At 38.1% G+C, this 18,427-nt stretch overlaps 1 protein-coding gene across 3 annotated transcripts in view; it reads right to left on the reverse strand.

Moving 5' to 3' along the window:
- GRM1 (glutamate metabotropic receptor 1) overlaps positions 1 to 18,427 on the reverse strand; it is a 297,798-nt gene that overhangs the window by 19,929 nt on the left and 259,442 nt on the right. For all 3 annotated transcript variants that reach the window (XM_023750083.1, XM_023750084.1, XM_023750085.1), the window contains one exon: positions 12,574 to 13,504. In XM_023750083.1, the coding sequence (XP_023605851.1) occupies positions 12,574 to 13,504 (931 nt within the window). The remainder of the gene's footprint in view (positions 1 to 12,573; positions 13,505 to 18,427) is intronic.

An 18,427-nucleotide genomic window follows, 5' to 3' on the forward strand; every position in this document is an offset into this window, starting at 1 on the left:
AGCAGGCATAAGCTGCAGTCGGACATCCTTAGTGCTGCTGAGGAGGCAGGAGAGGCTCCCACCATCACTGCTGTGCTGGCAGCCATCAGCCTGGCTTGTGGCTGAGCAGAGCTCCTGCATTGAGCGTCTGCCCCCTGGTGGTCAGTGTGTGTCATAGTGACCAGTCATTCCCAGTCATTCTGCTATTAGGGTCAATTTGCATATTACCCTTTTATTATATAGAATAGAGGCCTTGTGCACGGGTGGGGGCTGGCTGGTTTGCTCTGAAGGGTGTTCCGGATCAGGGTGGGGGTACGCTGGGGTGCCTGGCCAGCCTGGGTGAGGGGCTGATGGCCGTTTTCTGGCTGGCCATGCCCCCTAGTGACCCAAGCTCCCAGCCTCTCCTTTTTTTCTTTTTTCTTTTTTTTAAATGGGATTTATTTATCTTCTATAATTGAAACTTTGTAGCCTTGAGCGGAGCCCAGGTCCTTCCTTGAGCGGAGGTCACGGCTGGCTGGAAGCAGGTATCTGGGATTTATTTATTTTCTATAATTGAAACTTTGTAGCCTTGAGCAGGAAGCTTGGCTTCCTCCATCGCCAGGGGCAACCCAAGCCTCCTGCTTGCTCCAGCTCCATTGCCGTGGCCATCTTAGTTGGGTTAATTTGCATACTCGCTCCTGATTGGCTGGTGGGCATGGCTGTTGGGCGTAGCTTGAGCGTAGCGGAGGGATGGTTAATTTGCATGTTTCTCTTTTATTATATAGGATTTCTTTCACAATAGTAGAATAGTCACCGTAGCCCCCAAAGAAATCTTAGTCATATCACAGCCTATTGAGAAAGGGGAATGGGACATATTAAAATTGGTATAAGAAGACTTCTGCTTCTGGCTAAGATATGGCACGTTGGGGTAAAGCAATTATTCCTCTGAGAACAACTAGAAAAAAAACAGATAAAATATTTTTAAAACTCTTTAAAGACATTAGGATACTTTCATGGCAACCAGAATCCAAGGGGCCAATAAATCAGAAAGAAGAGAACTTTGAAGAAATTGATAATCTCTAAGCTCTATTTTCCCTTGGGATATCTGATCATTCTTGGTACAGGAAAACGGACTGAGAATCCAAGCAGAGGGTCTTAACTAAGAGATAAAGAAGCAAGAAAACTTGATACATTCACAGGACTATAGGCACAGAAATTTAAGTTCAAGTCTTCCAAGGCAGCCAGGAATTGAGAAGCCAAGATCTTGGAGAAAGGAAGGTCAAGAAAAGTGAGACCAACATTTGATGGGTTTTCTCTAGAAAATTTTGCAAATTTTACGCTGCACAAAGCACAGGGTACAAAGCTAAGCAGAAAGATGCTAAAACTCAGTGAAGTTTTTGAAAGTCTCATAGCATTGAAGAATCAAAACAGGAGTTCAAGACATTTTAAAGAATGAGAGACACAAGAGTTGGGACCCAGGTTCTTATTCAGGACCCCTGGGTAGCTGTACCCTTGGACAGGATGTACCAGGGGAAGCACAGCAAGCTTTGTAAAACTGCAATACACACTCAAACCAGTTCATTCCATAATTGGAATACAACATAAGGAAAAATATGTGGGAATATATAAGTATTGATTATGCAAAACAATAATAGTAATGTAAAATATGTGCAAAATTAAAATGCACTACATAAAAGCACAAAGTTGACACAAAGTAAATGCAGTTAAAGTGTTTTAAGATACTTGCCTTGTTTGAAAGTGATAAAACTGCTATGGTAATTTATTTGAGATTATAAAAAGTTAGAGAATACTTCTTGTAGTCGCTAGGGTAACCATAAAAAGAATAATAAAAGAATATAAAACTAACACATTAATGGATTGGAAAGTTGAATATTAAAATACTAGATTAATCCAAAGAAGGCAAGAAAGGAGAGGAATGGGACATTTTTAAATGGAAATAATCATTTCAGAGAGACAAGTAGAAAATAGTTTGTCAGCATTTTTATCAAATGTAAGTGAACTAAATATTCTAATTAAAAGGCCACACTATTAGACTTACTAAAAAACTCGCTCTAACTTTGTGCAGTTTATGAGGGATTCCCTTACCCAGGATCTGGTTCTCAGCCTGGCAGTCACTGCTCCCACCACTCACCACCCAGGCAGGTCCAGCAGCAGAACTTGCTTTGTTTGCCCAATAAGAATGATACATCAACCAGAGTAAGACTTCTATTAAACAAGTTCATGTAATGAGATCGTCATACACCAGAATTCCAATTTCATTTGCAATGGGAAATAATGTGCAGGATTTAGGATACTAAACTATGCATAAGTAGACCTATAGGTAGGGGAAGACAACATTGAGTAGTTGCCTGTTCCCAGGGAATCAGAGAAGAGGTGGAGGGTTGCAAGTTTCAATACTTAAACATTTGAGGGCATGACACTAAGATAGTTTGCTTCATCCTTTTAGTCCTAGGGATCATCTTGTCATTTGGACTTACATTTTCAAAAATCCTATGGGTCACAATTTCCTTCACCCAACTTCACACCCAAGAGGTCTATGGTCATTTCCATTGTTTGTTTCAGTGACTGCTCTTCTCTTTTTGTGTCTGATCAGTCTCACCCTCTTGTAGGTCAATCATGCTTTAGATGTGTTAACACATTACATCTGGTCACAATTCAAATATCATAGGTTTGGAGCCAAACAACCCCGAGGTGAAAGCATATCTGTGCTTACTGTTTGTGGATCTTAAAATAGAGTTTTGTAAAGCAACCTTACTTTTTTATTTTTACCTTTTAAGCATTTATCTTTGCTCACTGTCTTCACCCCAACTGGCAAAGCCTTAGGTCAGGCCACTATGGTCTTCCACCAGGACGCTGCGGCAGCCCTCCCCCGCCTCACCCCCACCCCAGAGCCCCAGCCTCTCACCTTGCTCTCCTCACACTGAGCTTGGGGTGCTAGTTCTGACACACACTTCTCACTGATCGCACTGCACCCCTACTTTGTCACTTTAGCAGCTTCCCATTGTTCAGAGGACAAGATCCAAGCTCCTAAGGCCTGTGATCAGGTCTCCAGTGATCTGGTCTCAGCCGACCCTTCCAGTCCCTTCTCATCACACTTGCCTTTTTTCTCACCTCCAGGCATCCTGGAATTATTTCATTTCCCACAGCCATCAGTGCTTTTTCCAGCTTATAGCCTTTACACTTTTATTCCTTGACTTATCTACCCAGTCCCCGCTTCCTTTCTTAGCTAACCTCTTTGCTCCTTCAGAAGTCTTAGCTGAGATAAAACTTTTTTGGGAGAATGTTTCTAGCCTCCATGCACTAAGACTGGTCAGATCCTTCTAATCCTTAAGAGAACTAACTACACTTGTGGTTACTCATTCAAAGTCTGGTCTCCTGACTATCAACTTCCACAAAACAGGGGCCAGATCTGATTTGTTCACCACTGTATTTCCTGCACTTGCCCCAATGCCTCATAGTAGGTGTCTTAAAATCATTTGCTGAATGAATGGGTCATTAGTGCTTCTCTTCCCAGTCTTAAAAAGTAGCATCAGACCTTGAAACCATTCCAATCATCAGAGAAGAACTGACTTTATACTAGGATCAGCCCTAGAATAACTTTTGGCTTTAAACATTTGATGCTAAACAAATACTTTCTATAGGAAATTATAGTCAGCCCTATGAAACCTTCTTTTTTTTCATTTTGCTAATATGCTGCGGTCTCTCTTGCCTCCTCACTGCCCCTCTCCCCCCGCTCCCCACATAGCCTCTGCCTAGAACACTCTCTCTGTATCTTCCCCCACCTTAACCCACCACTTGGGGTAGCTTTTAGCTAATGGAACCATGGTCATAGCTCTTTTTCGACTTAGTATTGACTTTTGAGGCCTTCTCCCACTCAAAGTTCAATAGTAGAGGCCCCTGCTATATGTCTCCTAAAAGAACATGCTCCCCCTCCTCTGCCATAGGACTTCATTCTGTCACAGGGTTATCCTCAGGTTTCTTGCTGGTGTCCTCCACTGTACTTGAAGTTCTCTGAGGTCATGGACCATGCAATAGATCTTCACCAGCAAATTGTCCACAGTCTGTACAACAATAACCCCTCCGTATATTTTTTAAACAAAGGACTGGATTATGAAAACCTTACTAAAATCACCTGACATGCCTGCAAGAAGACATAATCAATGGCTAAGGTCACAGAGCTGGCTGCTGACAGAACTACAACCATCCCTCTGCTCCCTCACCCCACTCCTGCCCTCTTGTCATAATTTCTTTTGATTTTGATCATATAGGTCTTAATTTTTTTCCTTTGTTAATACATTTTTTACTCCTCATCCCATATCCACCTAAGCCAAATAACATAATCAGTGCAAAGTCTGGTCAAGCAGAAAATGATACTAATTCTCACAGTGCTTGAGAACATTTACTAGGAGCAAGATAACAGTATATATTTTCATAACTGGAAAGTCAGGGAAAGGAAAGTATTTCCTATTGTTATTGATTTATTTTAAGCAAGTTGTTTTTCAATATGGTTAGCAGTATCACTAGGGACTTGGCCTAATTTTGTTAGCAGTAGACTCCTCATTTATCTTAAAAATAATCTGCATAGAGGGTATTAAGTTGCCTTCAACTATAGGAGGTTTCTCTTTACCCCTTTAAAATAAAATCAAATAACAGACATTTTGGGGTTAACTTTATTAAATATTAGCTGATTTTCTTTTACTATTCTACTAGAGGCCCGATGCACAAAATTTTTGCAAGAATAGGTTTTCCTTCCCCCAGCTGCTGGCACCGGCTGCCCTCTGGCAGCCGGGACCCGGGCTTCCCTCTCAGCCCCAGCTTCATCAGGAAGGTCATCTAGAAGGACGTCCAGTCTAATTAGCATATTATGCTTTTATTATTATAGATTAAGGACAGTTAGCAAGTAATATTTTATTGTTGTCCTGTAATTTGTGATATATTTTAATTCATTCAGAAAATAATGTTGTAATGCTCTGTTTTCCTTTAAAATAATATTTTGTCATCCTCTTTGTTCCTCTTTTTCTTCTTTTCATTTTGAGGCAACTGAGAAGCATTTTTTAGCCAGGAATCTCTAGAAAAGGTCTGGTTGTTAAATTTGTTTGATTCTACATCTCACACCTGCATAATAAATGGTGTGCCAGAGCCACGGTGTTTTCTTTTCCCCCCACTGGCATATGTACTGGAATTTGGGATATTACTCCTGTTTTGCATGGATAGGTGATTAATTATTTGGCTGGCTGGCTAGCCACCACTATGTAGGTTTTGTAGTTCCTTTTTGTCAATGTTTCTAAATATAAAGTGCTGGTACTTACAAGTGACTTATTCAGATGGCAAGGGAAAAAGGATAGGGGTTGGGTGGAGATGGGCTTACCCTGGTTTAGACACTTACAAGGCTTCTGCTCATCTCAAATCATACCCCTCTCTCTGTGAATTGCCTCCCCGATCCTACTCATGGGGAATAGGAGTGATACTTCTCTGGAAGACAGTGTTATACTCAGTGACTCCACCCTTTGTCCATTACAAACTTGACCTCAGCAGATAGACCACTGAGCCTAGTTGAGCCAATCAGTCTCTCTCTGTGTTCTGTAGAACCACCTGGGTAGAGGAACTGAAGCAGTATCTTTGGTCTCTCCTGAGACTCACCATGAGGGTCCAAGAAATGAACAAAGCAGATCTATAAGGAGAATATCAGAAGGCATGCAGGGAGACAAAGATGAGATAGAGGCCTGGAGCCTTTCTCATTAGGAATCCAGTCCCATACATGGCCCCGAAATGTTCCAAACCTTGTTACTGGGAGATACCTGAAATTGTTCCTTATATTATTTCTATTAAACACTCCACTTTCCTTTGCTTAGGCTATTTAATTGACTTCTATAACTTGCAGTCAAAGGATTCTAATTAATGCCTATAGGCTCTGTTCTCATGATCTGAAACTTCCAAATCTACTGGTACTCTCTCCTTAATTTCTTCATTATTCAAGTTGCTAACATTTTTACACTTGAATTAGCTTTAGAAACACATTGTTCACATGTTACCCTTTTGAGTAGGTAACATTATACTAGTACACTGGGCACTAAAACTAACAGATGGAATGCAAATGACCTCATCTCTCTTTAGCTGTGGCCAAGCATGGACAGGTTGCCAAGCCATGTCCAACAGGGTGCCCTTCCTCATACACATCTCACACAGAGTAACACTTGCATGCCTCCACTTTCAGCAGATACACAGCTCCTCCGTTCACACAGCATGGATATTCTGAACTGATAATAATGATGCGTGCCACCAGTTTTTAGAACTCTCTGTACATGAAGGTGTAATGCAGAGTTCTATGTTAGTATATAAACTCTATATTAATGAGTCAGGCTTCCCAGCATAAACCATATGATATATCTTATATTTTCAATGTTTCTTTCTCTATAGCAGTGGTTCTCAACCTTCTGGCCCTTTAAATACAGTTCCTCATGTTGTGACCCAACCATAAAATTATTTTCGTTGCTACTTCATAATGTAATGTTGCTACTGTTATGAATCGTAATGTAAATATCTGATATGCAGGACGGTCTTAGGTGACCCCTGTGAAAGGGTCATTCGACCGCCAAAGGGGTCGCGACCCACAGGTTGAGAACCGCTGCTCTATAGGCTCCTTTCTCAGATACTACAAGCTTTAATTTCTCCTCTATTATACCACTTATTTCTTTTCCTTGGCTTCCTTAAATAGTATCTAAACATCTTAATTCCTTTAATGCCAAACACCTCAACTTATTGCAATATAAATTCTACCCACATTACACTCTTAAAACCAGTCAAAAATAACCATAGTATCTCCATCCTTGGGTATCTCAAGGATCCCAAGTTTTGTCTTCTGTTAATGGACTGAATGGTTTTACCCCGGCCTGCTAATCATATGTTGAAGTCCTAAATCCCAATGTTATGGTATCAATAGATAAATCTTTGGGGGGTAATTAGGGTTAGAAGCGATCATGAAAGTGAGGGCCTCATATGGGATTAGTGCTCTTGTAAGAGGCACTAGACAGATCTTCCTCCCTTTCTCACTTCCCTTGTGCCTAAAGAGAAGAGGTTATGTGAGCACACAGCTAGATGGCAGCTGTCTGCAATCCAAGGGAAGAGGTCTCACGAGAAGTCAACCATGCTGGCACCCTGATGTGGACTTCCAGCCTCCAGAACTGTAAAAATTATCTGTTCTTTAAGCCACCCAGTCTGTGGGATTTTACTATGGCAACCTGAGCTGCCTAAGACACGGTCCCCTCCTTGGTTTCCATGATACTGCAATTCCTCTGTTTCCTCATTCTGTTAGATTCCTTTTTTTTTAACACCTTCTGACTGTCCTTATCTCTCAAGTGTGTTTCCTAATGTTCTTCCTTCTATTTTCTTCTTTCCTTATGTCATATCACTGCTTTGGCCTCTAAATATTCTGATAACTGAGCCATCAAATCTAGAAATCTGGCTCATACCTTTCTCTTGAGCTCCTGACTTAAATTTCTAAATAACTTAAAATGTTTCTATTTGGATGCTTTTATAGCATTTTCAATAGATAAATCTGAAACCCAATCATCAGCATCTCCCCAGTCTTACTCCCATAGTTCTGATCTGTTTTTATGGTAGCTGTATTTTTTCTAGTCACCCAGGCTCAAATCATGAGAGTGGTATTCTATTTTTTATTCCTTCCTTCTTCTTCCCAAATCAATATTTCAATTCTAATAAATGAAGTTCAAAAAACTCTTTGCATATATGATGCTTTGGATTTGACTTTCATTTCACTACTCTAGTTTAAGACTTTTATCTTTAACCTGTCATTTGGATTATTATAGCACTCTATTCAAGCATCTTTCTACAGTCGATCTCTTCCCCCGCCAAAAAGCTTACTCATGATCATAATACTTCACAAAAATCTTTACTGCATCTTGTAGTTTATATACAAAAATATCTAAGCTTCTTCTTAGAACAATTGATCATTATCTGTAATATGTCCTCTTTCTGAACTTACATATTTACCCACCACTATACTTCTCCATGTACTTCATTCATACCAGATTCCATGTTGTGGCCTGAAAATGCATTAACGTGCTGAACTTTCACTTACATTATTTTCCATATGAGAAATGGTCTCATCATAGCATAGTTTCTCCTGTTGAAAAACATCCTTTAAGGTCAACTTAAAATTCCACTTTTATTAAGAAATCTTTTCTCTTCTTTCCACAGATATTACTCCACTAGCTGACCTTAATCTCTTTCTTCCCTGAACACTCATAAAATTACATTGGTCCTTTATTATGGCACCTATACCAGTATACTCTGTCAGGGTTTTAAATGTCTCCCTTACTATGTTGCAAGATTGGCACAGTCAGTTTCTGCCTCTTATATCTTTTTTTATCTTGAATATTACCTAACACTAATATTATAAAGTGCTTCTAAGATTACTGTTGAAACAATGATTGATTGAATATATGAATGAATAATCAGTAGGTATTCCATAAATATTACTATGAAGCAGTAAAATTTTATGACAAGTACTTTGTTTTGATATATCTTATGTTATTTGCTATAGAAGTAAGTGAAGAATTGTAATAACTTTTAATGCCATTTATTGTGTTATTACGGGAAAAATAACTTCAAAATGACAGATTTTCTCATTTACAAGCTAGAATAGTAAATGAGTTCTTTCTATAAAAGAGAACCTGTTATTTCTATTTGATTGTGATGTCTGTTGGCTCACTATCATATTTCCTTTCATAATCAAAGGAGGAAAGACAAATTCAAATCCTTATCCAGGGCATAATCACTAATGCTGCATGATTATTTACTTCTATTTGTGGACAAAAGTGTTTCTAGCAGACCAAGAGTAAAATTTCTTCACAGCATCACTCCATTTAGTATTTCACTTAGTTCTTATACTCAGTAGAAACATATATTCAAATGCTCAAAAAACAATCATAAGAACATAATAATATTCTATTTATTTAGAAACCTACGTTTTAAAATTATTTGCTTGCATCATCCTAATGCCTTTTTGTGATTGTAATTATTTTAGTTTTGCATAGTTATACAGGTCATAGAAGTGTACTATCACATTTTAGTTCCATGTGCCATCAAATTATTTGGCACTCATTGAGGTTATTTATCCAGAAAATAACTAGAAATGTTAGTTTGACATTTTGTCATTGATATAATTTTTCTTAAAGGAAACATGTCATTTACATAATTTTTTTTCAGTTGCATAATGTTAACTCATTTTGGCTTTAAAGGGAAGCAATAAATCACTTGGATCTAAATAATTTAATTGTGAATATCTATGAGTTTATATCTTTCTTCTACTGCCAACAAAGAGAATTTTACCAATATCTTTACATTAGGTTAAGCCTGGATATTTTCCCATTCAAATACATTAACCTAACAGTTAAAGAAATTACAAATCTCAAGGCAAATATACTATTCAGTTAATATTCCAAGGTAGAATTATGTTTTATAGGACTTCTAACTATAAGCAACTCAAGTAACCCAGACAACCATTTTATTGATATTACATTTTAGAATATGTAAAACAAGTGCCCAAACCTTTGGTTGAGTCAGATATTTGGCTGTGAATGAAATAAAAAAAAATTGAAGTAAACTTTGTAAAAACAGACCCACGATGTCATCCCACCCATGTGTCTCAGAAACAGCCTGTTATGAGAATGCAGTCAGACTTGTCACTCCTCAGAATAATATTCAAACAGATAGATCAGTTGGAAGCTCTTCATTACAGCATCTGTTCTGTGTTTATAGCTATATCTGCAGACTGCTGAACACCCTCGGTGCACCATAAACGCAGGAATTACACATCCAGAATGGTAATAAACTCACTGGGTGATGTGTTTGTTCTCTAGAGTTTTCAGCCCCTTTCTTGTGTTGGCAAGACTGCTAGATTTTTGTTGCTGTAAAAAATATTAGATTGTTTGTAGTTTTTGTGACTCTGGTGACAAACCAGGAAAACATAACAACAATAAAATGGTAAAGACACAGGCACTGAGATTATTGTTACATTTTAAAATTACAGCCTCAGAGAGAGTTACAAGAGAAGCAACAGTAGAATGAATAAATGAGACACATGAGTAAGTGAATGGTTGTTTTCCATAGAAATTTAGTCTCAAATACCCTCTATGGGTCAGCTTAGCTGTGTGGCATACCTTGGAGAAGCTACAGACTGTACTAAAAAGCTGCATGAAATAATTATTAATTAGAAGTATCTTTCTTACTGTGATAATCTGATAGTGCCTGATCAATTACAGCCAATAATTAAGCAACTTACTGGTGAAACCAGCATTTCCTAGAGAACCATTTTAATTTAGACCAAGCTGATTTTTCTCTCAAAAGCAGGATCCCAAATGAAATTACTTTCAAATTCAAAACAGTGAAGGGAATATTGTCAGCGTATGAGGAAAGCATCTGCAGGTGTGAGAAAGTGATCAGAATGTACTGCAATGCCTGGCTGCGATAGAGGTGCTAAGCCTCCTTAAAGTGACATCGGCCAGCTTCATCTTTTCCCAGCAGCCAGCACTGTGTACTCTCCATCAGCAGTCGCTGCTCTCTTGGGCAGGTCCCAATACTGTCTGTACACAGAATCACGGGGAGAGCTCTCATCAAGGCACGTTCTTGGTTACCAACACAAGCTGTCTCGATCACATAGGTTCTCTCTTTTCATTAAGTGGTGGGAAGCACAGCTTTCATTAATGACCCCTGGCCAAACATCAAATGAAAGTTTCTGAAGAACCATAATAGAGGCAGACAAGTTAGGAACATGGAGCTAGATATGGGTGGATGGTGGGACGGAATCCTCATAAAGCCATATGGGATGTGAAAAAGAATGTCTCTTAATTCCTTTAAATACTCCAGCTTAAAGAGTATTTTCTCCCTTATTTTCATTTCATTTCCTCTTATTCCTTTCCTCTGAATGAAAACTGTTATGCCACTTTACATCTGGACTCTGTGGTTACGGTCTATTTTTTTCTCATTTAATGGCATTGTTGGTTTGCTCTCGTATCGCTGGTAATCCCCTGCCAGGAGGCTGCTACTGAGGGGTGCTGGGTAGCATAAAAACCATGAGTAGGGCAAAAAATGACTAAGCAACTTGGATGATCAGCATCCTATGAAGAACTTGAAGTTGATACAGTGAGAAGTAGGTGTAAATTATTGTCTTCATCCATAATGCTAAAAAAAATTTAGGGATGTCCTTATTTGAAATAACCTTATGGATTTCAAAAATATATTTTTTCCATAGACTGTCTCATCTGATCATCAAACCAATGACAGGATTTCTGTAAGAGATGCTCATGGTGCTGCTTGGCAAGTAAAAATACAAAACTAGAAATTTAAGGCATGTAGATTTTTTGACATATGTTAAGATGAGAAATGTTATGCCAGTTAAGACATAGGCAAAGAATGGCTAACTAAGTGAAATTATACTTCAGAGTTACATAAATTCACAGTGTCTCAGTTTCCTCATCTACAAAATGGAGAAAAATAACACCAATCCCTATTATCTTGCTTACTTGTCAGGTAGGTGGAATAGTTATAAAGCAATGTATACATTATAATAATTACTACTAAAAGTCTTCATTTTAAAGGATTGTTTCAAAAAGTAAAATTAATACTGTTAATGGGGAAATTTATCTTTGGACAATTCAATTACCTTTAGAGCTTCAAGCATCCATGTCATTTTCAAAATAGTAAATGTTACATGAAATTTACTTCATGGACCTCAGAAAAGATGACTCATGCAAAATTTAGCATATGCTTATTTGCAATGCAGAGTCAGGAAGAAGATAGGAAAGTGTTTATTATGTAAACTACTCAGAAAAATTACCAGAATAGAATAATCTGGAGTTTGATGTTCACACTGATTCTCAAGTTTGGGGCTCATCACCTTTATGTGGTTCTTAATTCTTTTGGTACTTTATGGCTAAGAAAGTTCTGATCATGACCTTGCAGTTGAGATAATTCAATTAATATATAGAATTATGGAACATCTTTATTACAGTATATATTAAAGTTCAATAAATAAGAGGGACATGATATTACAGTTGCTTAAGGGAATTTAATTTAGGACATACTTGGTGCTCAGTTGTAGTCAAATTTTGAAAAATTTCCCCAAGTGCTTAATTCCCTTCCTCTCACCCCATATTAGTGATGATGTGGCTCTAGAGTGATAAAAATAAATCACAAAAGATCTCCAACCATGGTCTAAACTAGAAATTAGAACTAGAGTTTGCACCTCTGACCCAGACCCCATAGAGGTGTTGATGTTCCATAGAGAGAGGACCCACATGAAAGGGAAAACATTATTGGCAGAACAGAAGCTGCAGATTCTAGGTCAGAATATGTTCAGCTGGTTGGTGCTTCATGCCCCTTGCTCTTTCAAAGGAATGAAAACAAGAAGATAATCCTAATCCAACAGAATGTGAGATTAGGAAAAAAACAAGAAAATGTTAAGAAAAAACATTAGGAAAAGTGAAGAACATGATTTAGTCAAATAGAGAAAAAAAAGAAAATGAGAGAGAAAGAGAGAGAGAGAGAGAGAGCAAACCCGATCAGATTACTCACTTGGCATTCCCTGCCCCTGGTTTCTTTCTTCGGAAAATGTTGAGGAAAGTGTTGGAGCGGCAGGGCAGCTTGCCATCGCCGACATGCATGCGGACTACATCAGAGGTGGTGAAGGCACTGCGGACGTTCCTCTCCGGCTTGGCAATAATGATGTACATCTTGGGAGTGAACATGCACCCCAGGGCCACCGTTACACTGAGGCTCACTGCAAAGCAGGTAGTGATGATCTTGTAGTTGCTTCCAAAGTAAATGGGCACAAAAGCCAGCCAGATGATGCAGGTGGTGTACATGGTGAAGGCGATGTACTTGGCCTCATTGAAGTTGGCGGGCACGTTGCGTGTCTTGAAGGCATAGTAGGTACAGCTCATGATGAGGAGTCCATTGTAGCCCACAGGGGCCACCACACCCAGGTTGCTGGTATTGCAGATAAGGTAGACTTCCTTGATACTTGGGTAGGACAGAATGGGCATGGGGGGCTCCATGATGATCAGGGTTACCACCAGGGTTAGCTGCACGCTAATCAGAATTGAGGCAATGATCACCTGGGCCCAGGCACTCATGAACCTGGGCTTCCGGGTGCAGATCTTCTTCTTGCTGCCAGCTAGGATGCGCGCAATGCGATTGGTTTTGGTCACTAAAGCAGAGTAGCACATGGCAGAGGAGAGGCCAACCAGGAGGCGCTGGAGGTAGCAGGACGTGGTGGTAGGTTTGGCAATGAGAGTGAAAGGGCACACGTAACCCAGGAAGATGCCAGCTAGGATAATGTAGCAGAGCTCTCGACTGGAAGATTTGACCACTGGTGTGTCCCGGTACAGCACGAAGATGAGAGTGACAAACAAGGTGACAAGGATGCCCAGGCAGGAGAAGGCGATAGCTATGATGGATTCTATATTGCTCCACTCCAGGTAGCGGACAGGGATAGGTTCACAGCCTGTGAGGGGAAAAGTAGATTTAAATTGAATCTAAGATTTCTACTGATCAATAATAACAGTGCTTTCTAGTTACTAGAGGCATAGCTAAATTCACATCTTCCATGATTTATGTTATCTTAATGCTTTTAAAAATGCTTCACTATTACACAAATAAAAATACATTATTGTTTTCTCTGGACAGTTATGTTCTTAAACCTAATTGCATTACAATCCTAATATGACATACTTGAATCTATAAAAATGATCCTCTTTATCTAATACCAGCATTATAAATGAATGACACACTATGGGTGAAACTTGGTTCTACACTTCTAGAAAGAGAAAGACTATGTTTTCAGCGGGGGTTAAATGGTGAGAATGTGTTAGATAAGTTAGTAAGAAATAAACTAATACAATTTTTATTTTCATGTAGTTGTTGCCTAGAGCAGTGATGGCGAACCTATGACACGCGTGTCAGAGGTGACACGCAAACTCATTTTTTGGTTGATTTTTCTTTGTTAAATGGCATTTAAATATATAAAATAAATATCAAAAATATAAGTCTTTGTTTTACTATGGTTGCAAATATTAAAAAATTTCTATATGTGACATGGCACCAGACTTAAGTTAGGGTTTTTCAAAATGCTGACACACCGAGCTCAAAAGGTTCGCCATCACTGGCCTAGAGGCAAGTCCAGCTTACAGACAATTTTTTTTTCTTGGCCAGCACAGTGTTTTAAACAATAATTTCACTTCAATTTTTTAGAAGAATCCACATTGTCCTATTTGTCAGATATCATATTATTTCAAGTCTCACCTCATTATTATTTATGTCTGATCTGTATGTGGCAATTAGGAGCATCTTAGTTATCAGCCTCTACCAGACATACCAAGCAAGAATGAAATGTCCCTTCACCCATCTCTTGAAAAGAGAGACAGAGCTGTGTTCCTAAATGCCTGGCTAATCTTTTCCTTCGAGATGGAAAATAAAATCTTTTTTTAAATTTCACACTGAGAGAAAAATGTCTCAGGTCCTGGAGACAACTCCTTAACAGAATTTTGTGTTTGGTCTATGCCTGTATTTCCCAAATTGTGAGAATAAAAATATTTCCATAAATTTAGGAGGAGACATTGTTCTGTAGGCCTGGTAACCTGTTCAGTTAATCAACACCCCCACCCCTCGGTGACCATGTTTTTAGATGCCATCCAATCAGTATCAGCACTTGTTTCTGATAAACACCCAATCAGGAGCAGATGCACATTTAACAAATGAGTGCCAACCATTCACAAGCACTATCTCTTGACTGATCTTAGTGGCCTCTCTCTTGTCTGTCAGGGTTTGTCTGTGAAGGTCTCATCCTCTTCTTGGAAGAACTTCTGCTTCCTATAAAAAGTCACATTTTAATTTTAAATCTTCTAATTTCCTTGAAGAGTCTGTAAAAGATGATCCTTTTTTTTTAAATACCAGCATTAGAAAATTTAGAAAGATGATTAAATAGATAGAATATTTAGAATAACAATGATCATTAGGGAGAACTTTTGATATGACACAATCCATAAATTAAAATATATGAAAGGTTTTGTAGACAAATTAGGAAATAAAATACTAAATAGTTAATATTCAGCTTCTTAATTGGCATACTGAAGTTGCTAAATAAAATTTAAATTCCAATGTAGTCTTTGTCAAAGCTTTGGTAACCTTTTGAAAGCAACCCTCTCTGCATTTCTCTTTTTCTATGTAACTTTACCTGATGTTTTTTTTTAATGAACTGTTCTGACATCAAAGTTTTCATTAGAAAAGAATACTATATTTTAAATTTGGAGAACACAAGTCATATCTGTGGAAGTTGAAAAAACCCTGAGCCAATTTAAGAGCTATAATTAATGGTTTTCCTAAATTTTAGAGCTACAGGCAAAATATTTTCTGTAAAATTCAGGAATTTTATTAGATATTTATTGTTACACTCTATAGATATATACAAACTAATTCAATTAATTGTTAGCCTCATGGAGGAAAATGTTTAAAGGCAGCAGATTAGAAAAGAGAAGATTTAAATAACACAGTGGTGTAAAATTTTAAAAATAAAAATGCATTACATAAGGCAATTTCAGAAGCTCTTCTTTGGTAAAGATTCAAAGTTATAAACTAAATAAAGATTGAAGACAGGCTTTAGGAAACCAATTCTGGGGTGGGCTCAACAACTGAGAAAAGGACTATATCTTTTCTTCCTATAAATGGGCTCAAACCTGAATTAGGGGAATCAAACCAGAGAAAAATGTTAAAATACATAATTACTGACTCATAAATATTCTATATGTGACTAGACATTTAGATAGAATATCAAAGTAAATAAACTAGAAATGAATGTAATTGTGGATCTTTAGGTAAAGCAACAAATAAGATAATGATTTTCATCTGGGTAACCGACTCTCCTGCCATGTTGCAAGGAACCGAGATTAGTCCCCATCCAACAACCAGGAAAATACTGAAACTCTAGTCCAGTGATGGCGAACCTATGACACGCGTGTCAGAGGTGACACGCGAACTCATTTTTTTGGTTGACTTTTCTTTGTTAAATGGAATTTAAGTATATAAAATAAATATCAAAAATATAAATCTTTGTTTTACTATGGTTGCAAATATCAAAAAATTTCTATATGTGACACGGCACCAGAGTTAAGTTAGGGTTTTTCAAAATGCTTACACGCTGAGCTCAAAAGGTTCACCATCACTGCTCTAGTCCAACAACCTTTGAGGATTACATTCTCACAATTACCACACAAGTAGGATTGGAAGTCTATCCTTCAGATGAGACCCTATCCCTCGCTGACACCTTGATTTTAGGCCTGTGAAAGATCATGAAGCAGAGAACCCAGCTAAACTGTGTCCATATCCCTGACCCACAGAAACTGTGAGATAATGAATGTGTGTTTGTTGTAAGCTACTAAGTTTTGGAGAGATACAGCAATAGATAACCAATTTGCCCATTAAAACCAATTTCTTAATTCAGTAGCCAATGCATAAGGACAACTGCAGGCATAAACTAAATTGGTCCAAATATGTTTAGGTTTTGTACAAGGTTGTTTAAGTGTTATCATAAGTAATAAAACCCTATTAAAACAGCCAACATTTTCTACTAGTTAATTAGCTAATTATGAATTGTTGCTTCTTCTCCTTCCTATATTACTATCCACTGATATAATATTCATATATCTTAATCAATGTAGAAAAATCTCAGGGTTGTGTTTATGTCACTTAAGAAGTGCCCCTACCCAGAAATGAATTTTAAACAACCCAATACTATTGTTCTTATACTAAAAATAAAAAGGAAAACTACCAGATTTAATATATAATAAATAGTCTAATAAGTATTACAAAATGCAATACTACCACGATCCAAACTTTTCTAAGAAATAAATTGTGGCCCCCTTGTGGCATAACAAATTGTTAAGAGAAAATAACAGATATATAAACTAATAGCTGGTATGCTTTCAGAATAATTCACTTATTTAACATAAGATAGGAACTTTTTTTAAAAAGTCTTCAGGTACTTTTTAAAAATTTAAAATAATGTCAATTTTTTATACATTGATGCTATGTAAAATAATTGCTTTCAGAAAGCAATTATTGAGCTCTGCAGTAAAAAGGTACTATAAAAACATCTAAAAAATATAATAGAAATATTTTAGAGATGATCATGCTAAACAGACTGCTCTGACTAGTAATCTTTACACAAGGGCCTCACATAAAACAACAAACAATTTATTCCAAACTCTCTGGACAAATGAAAAGGAACCTTAATATTGCTGAAGGTTAAATCCCTTAGTGATTTTAATCTGAGTTTCTTTTTTCTTTTTCTGAGTTTAGAATTCAAACCTTTATTTGTGCTACTAGAGGGCTGGTGCACGACATTCATGCACTAGGGGGTGGGGGGGCCCCTCAGCCCAGCCTGCACCCTCTCACAGTCCAGGACCCCTTGGGGGATGTCTGCCTGCTGGCTTAGGCCTGCTCCCTGGGCCTAAGCTGGCAGGCAGACATCCCGCGAGGAGTCCTTAGTGCTGCCACAGAGGCACTCGCCAGCCATGAGCCTGGCTTCTGGCTGAGTGGTGCTCCCCCTGTAGGAACACACTGAGCACCAGGGGAAGCTCCTGCATTGAGCGTCTTCCTCCTGGTGGTCAGTGTGCATCATAGTGACCAGTTTGCATATTAGCCTTTTATTATATAGGATAAAGGATTAGTCACGTACATGAAGCAACAGTACTAGTTCTTACCAAACAGAGCAACATACAAATACTTCTCACTATCTATTTTTACAGTTTCAATGGCACAACAACATACCCAACCTATTTTCCCATATGTGCATAACTAATACTCTTTAAATCTCAAGGACAGTAATTGTGCCATGCCCAAGTCACTGATTAAGAATGGAACAATCAGACTCACATGTTTTAAAACATTTTAAAAAACCAACACACCAGAAGACAGCAAAAGCCCAAGGGCAAAATGTACTGTGGATTTAAAATTTCTAAAGTGAAATTTAAGGGGAAGAGGGCCATGATTAAAAAAAAAAAAAAGCCACTGGTATTACTTTACCAATTCAGTAGATCAGTGGTTCTCAACCTTGGCTGCACATTAGAATCACCTGGGAATCTTTTTAAAATCCTGATTTCTGGGGCCCCACCCCATAACATAGAAACAGAATTTCCGGAGGATGGGGCCCAGAAATCAGGATTTTAAAAAGAATCCCAGGGGATTCTAATGTGCAGCCAAGGTTGAGAACCACGGCAGTAGATGCATCTCAAACAAGTGATATCATAAAGGGTTTTCAGATCCTTCCCTACATTTTTACAATCAGATCACACCCCATTTTGCTCCAATCCCCAAATTGATTTTGGCTGATAGTTTCCCCTCTAGTACTGGATCACTTAAAAAGCAAAACTTT

Source organism: Myotis lucifugus, unplaced genomic scaffold, assembly GCF_000147115.1.
Source record: "Myotis lucifugus unplaced genomic scaffold, Myoluc2.0 scaffold_11, whole genome shotgun sequence".
Lineage (NCBI taxonomy): Eukaryota > Metazoa > Chordata > Mammalia > Chiroptera > Vespertilionidae > Myotis > Myotis lucifugus.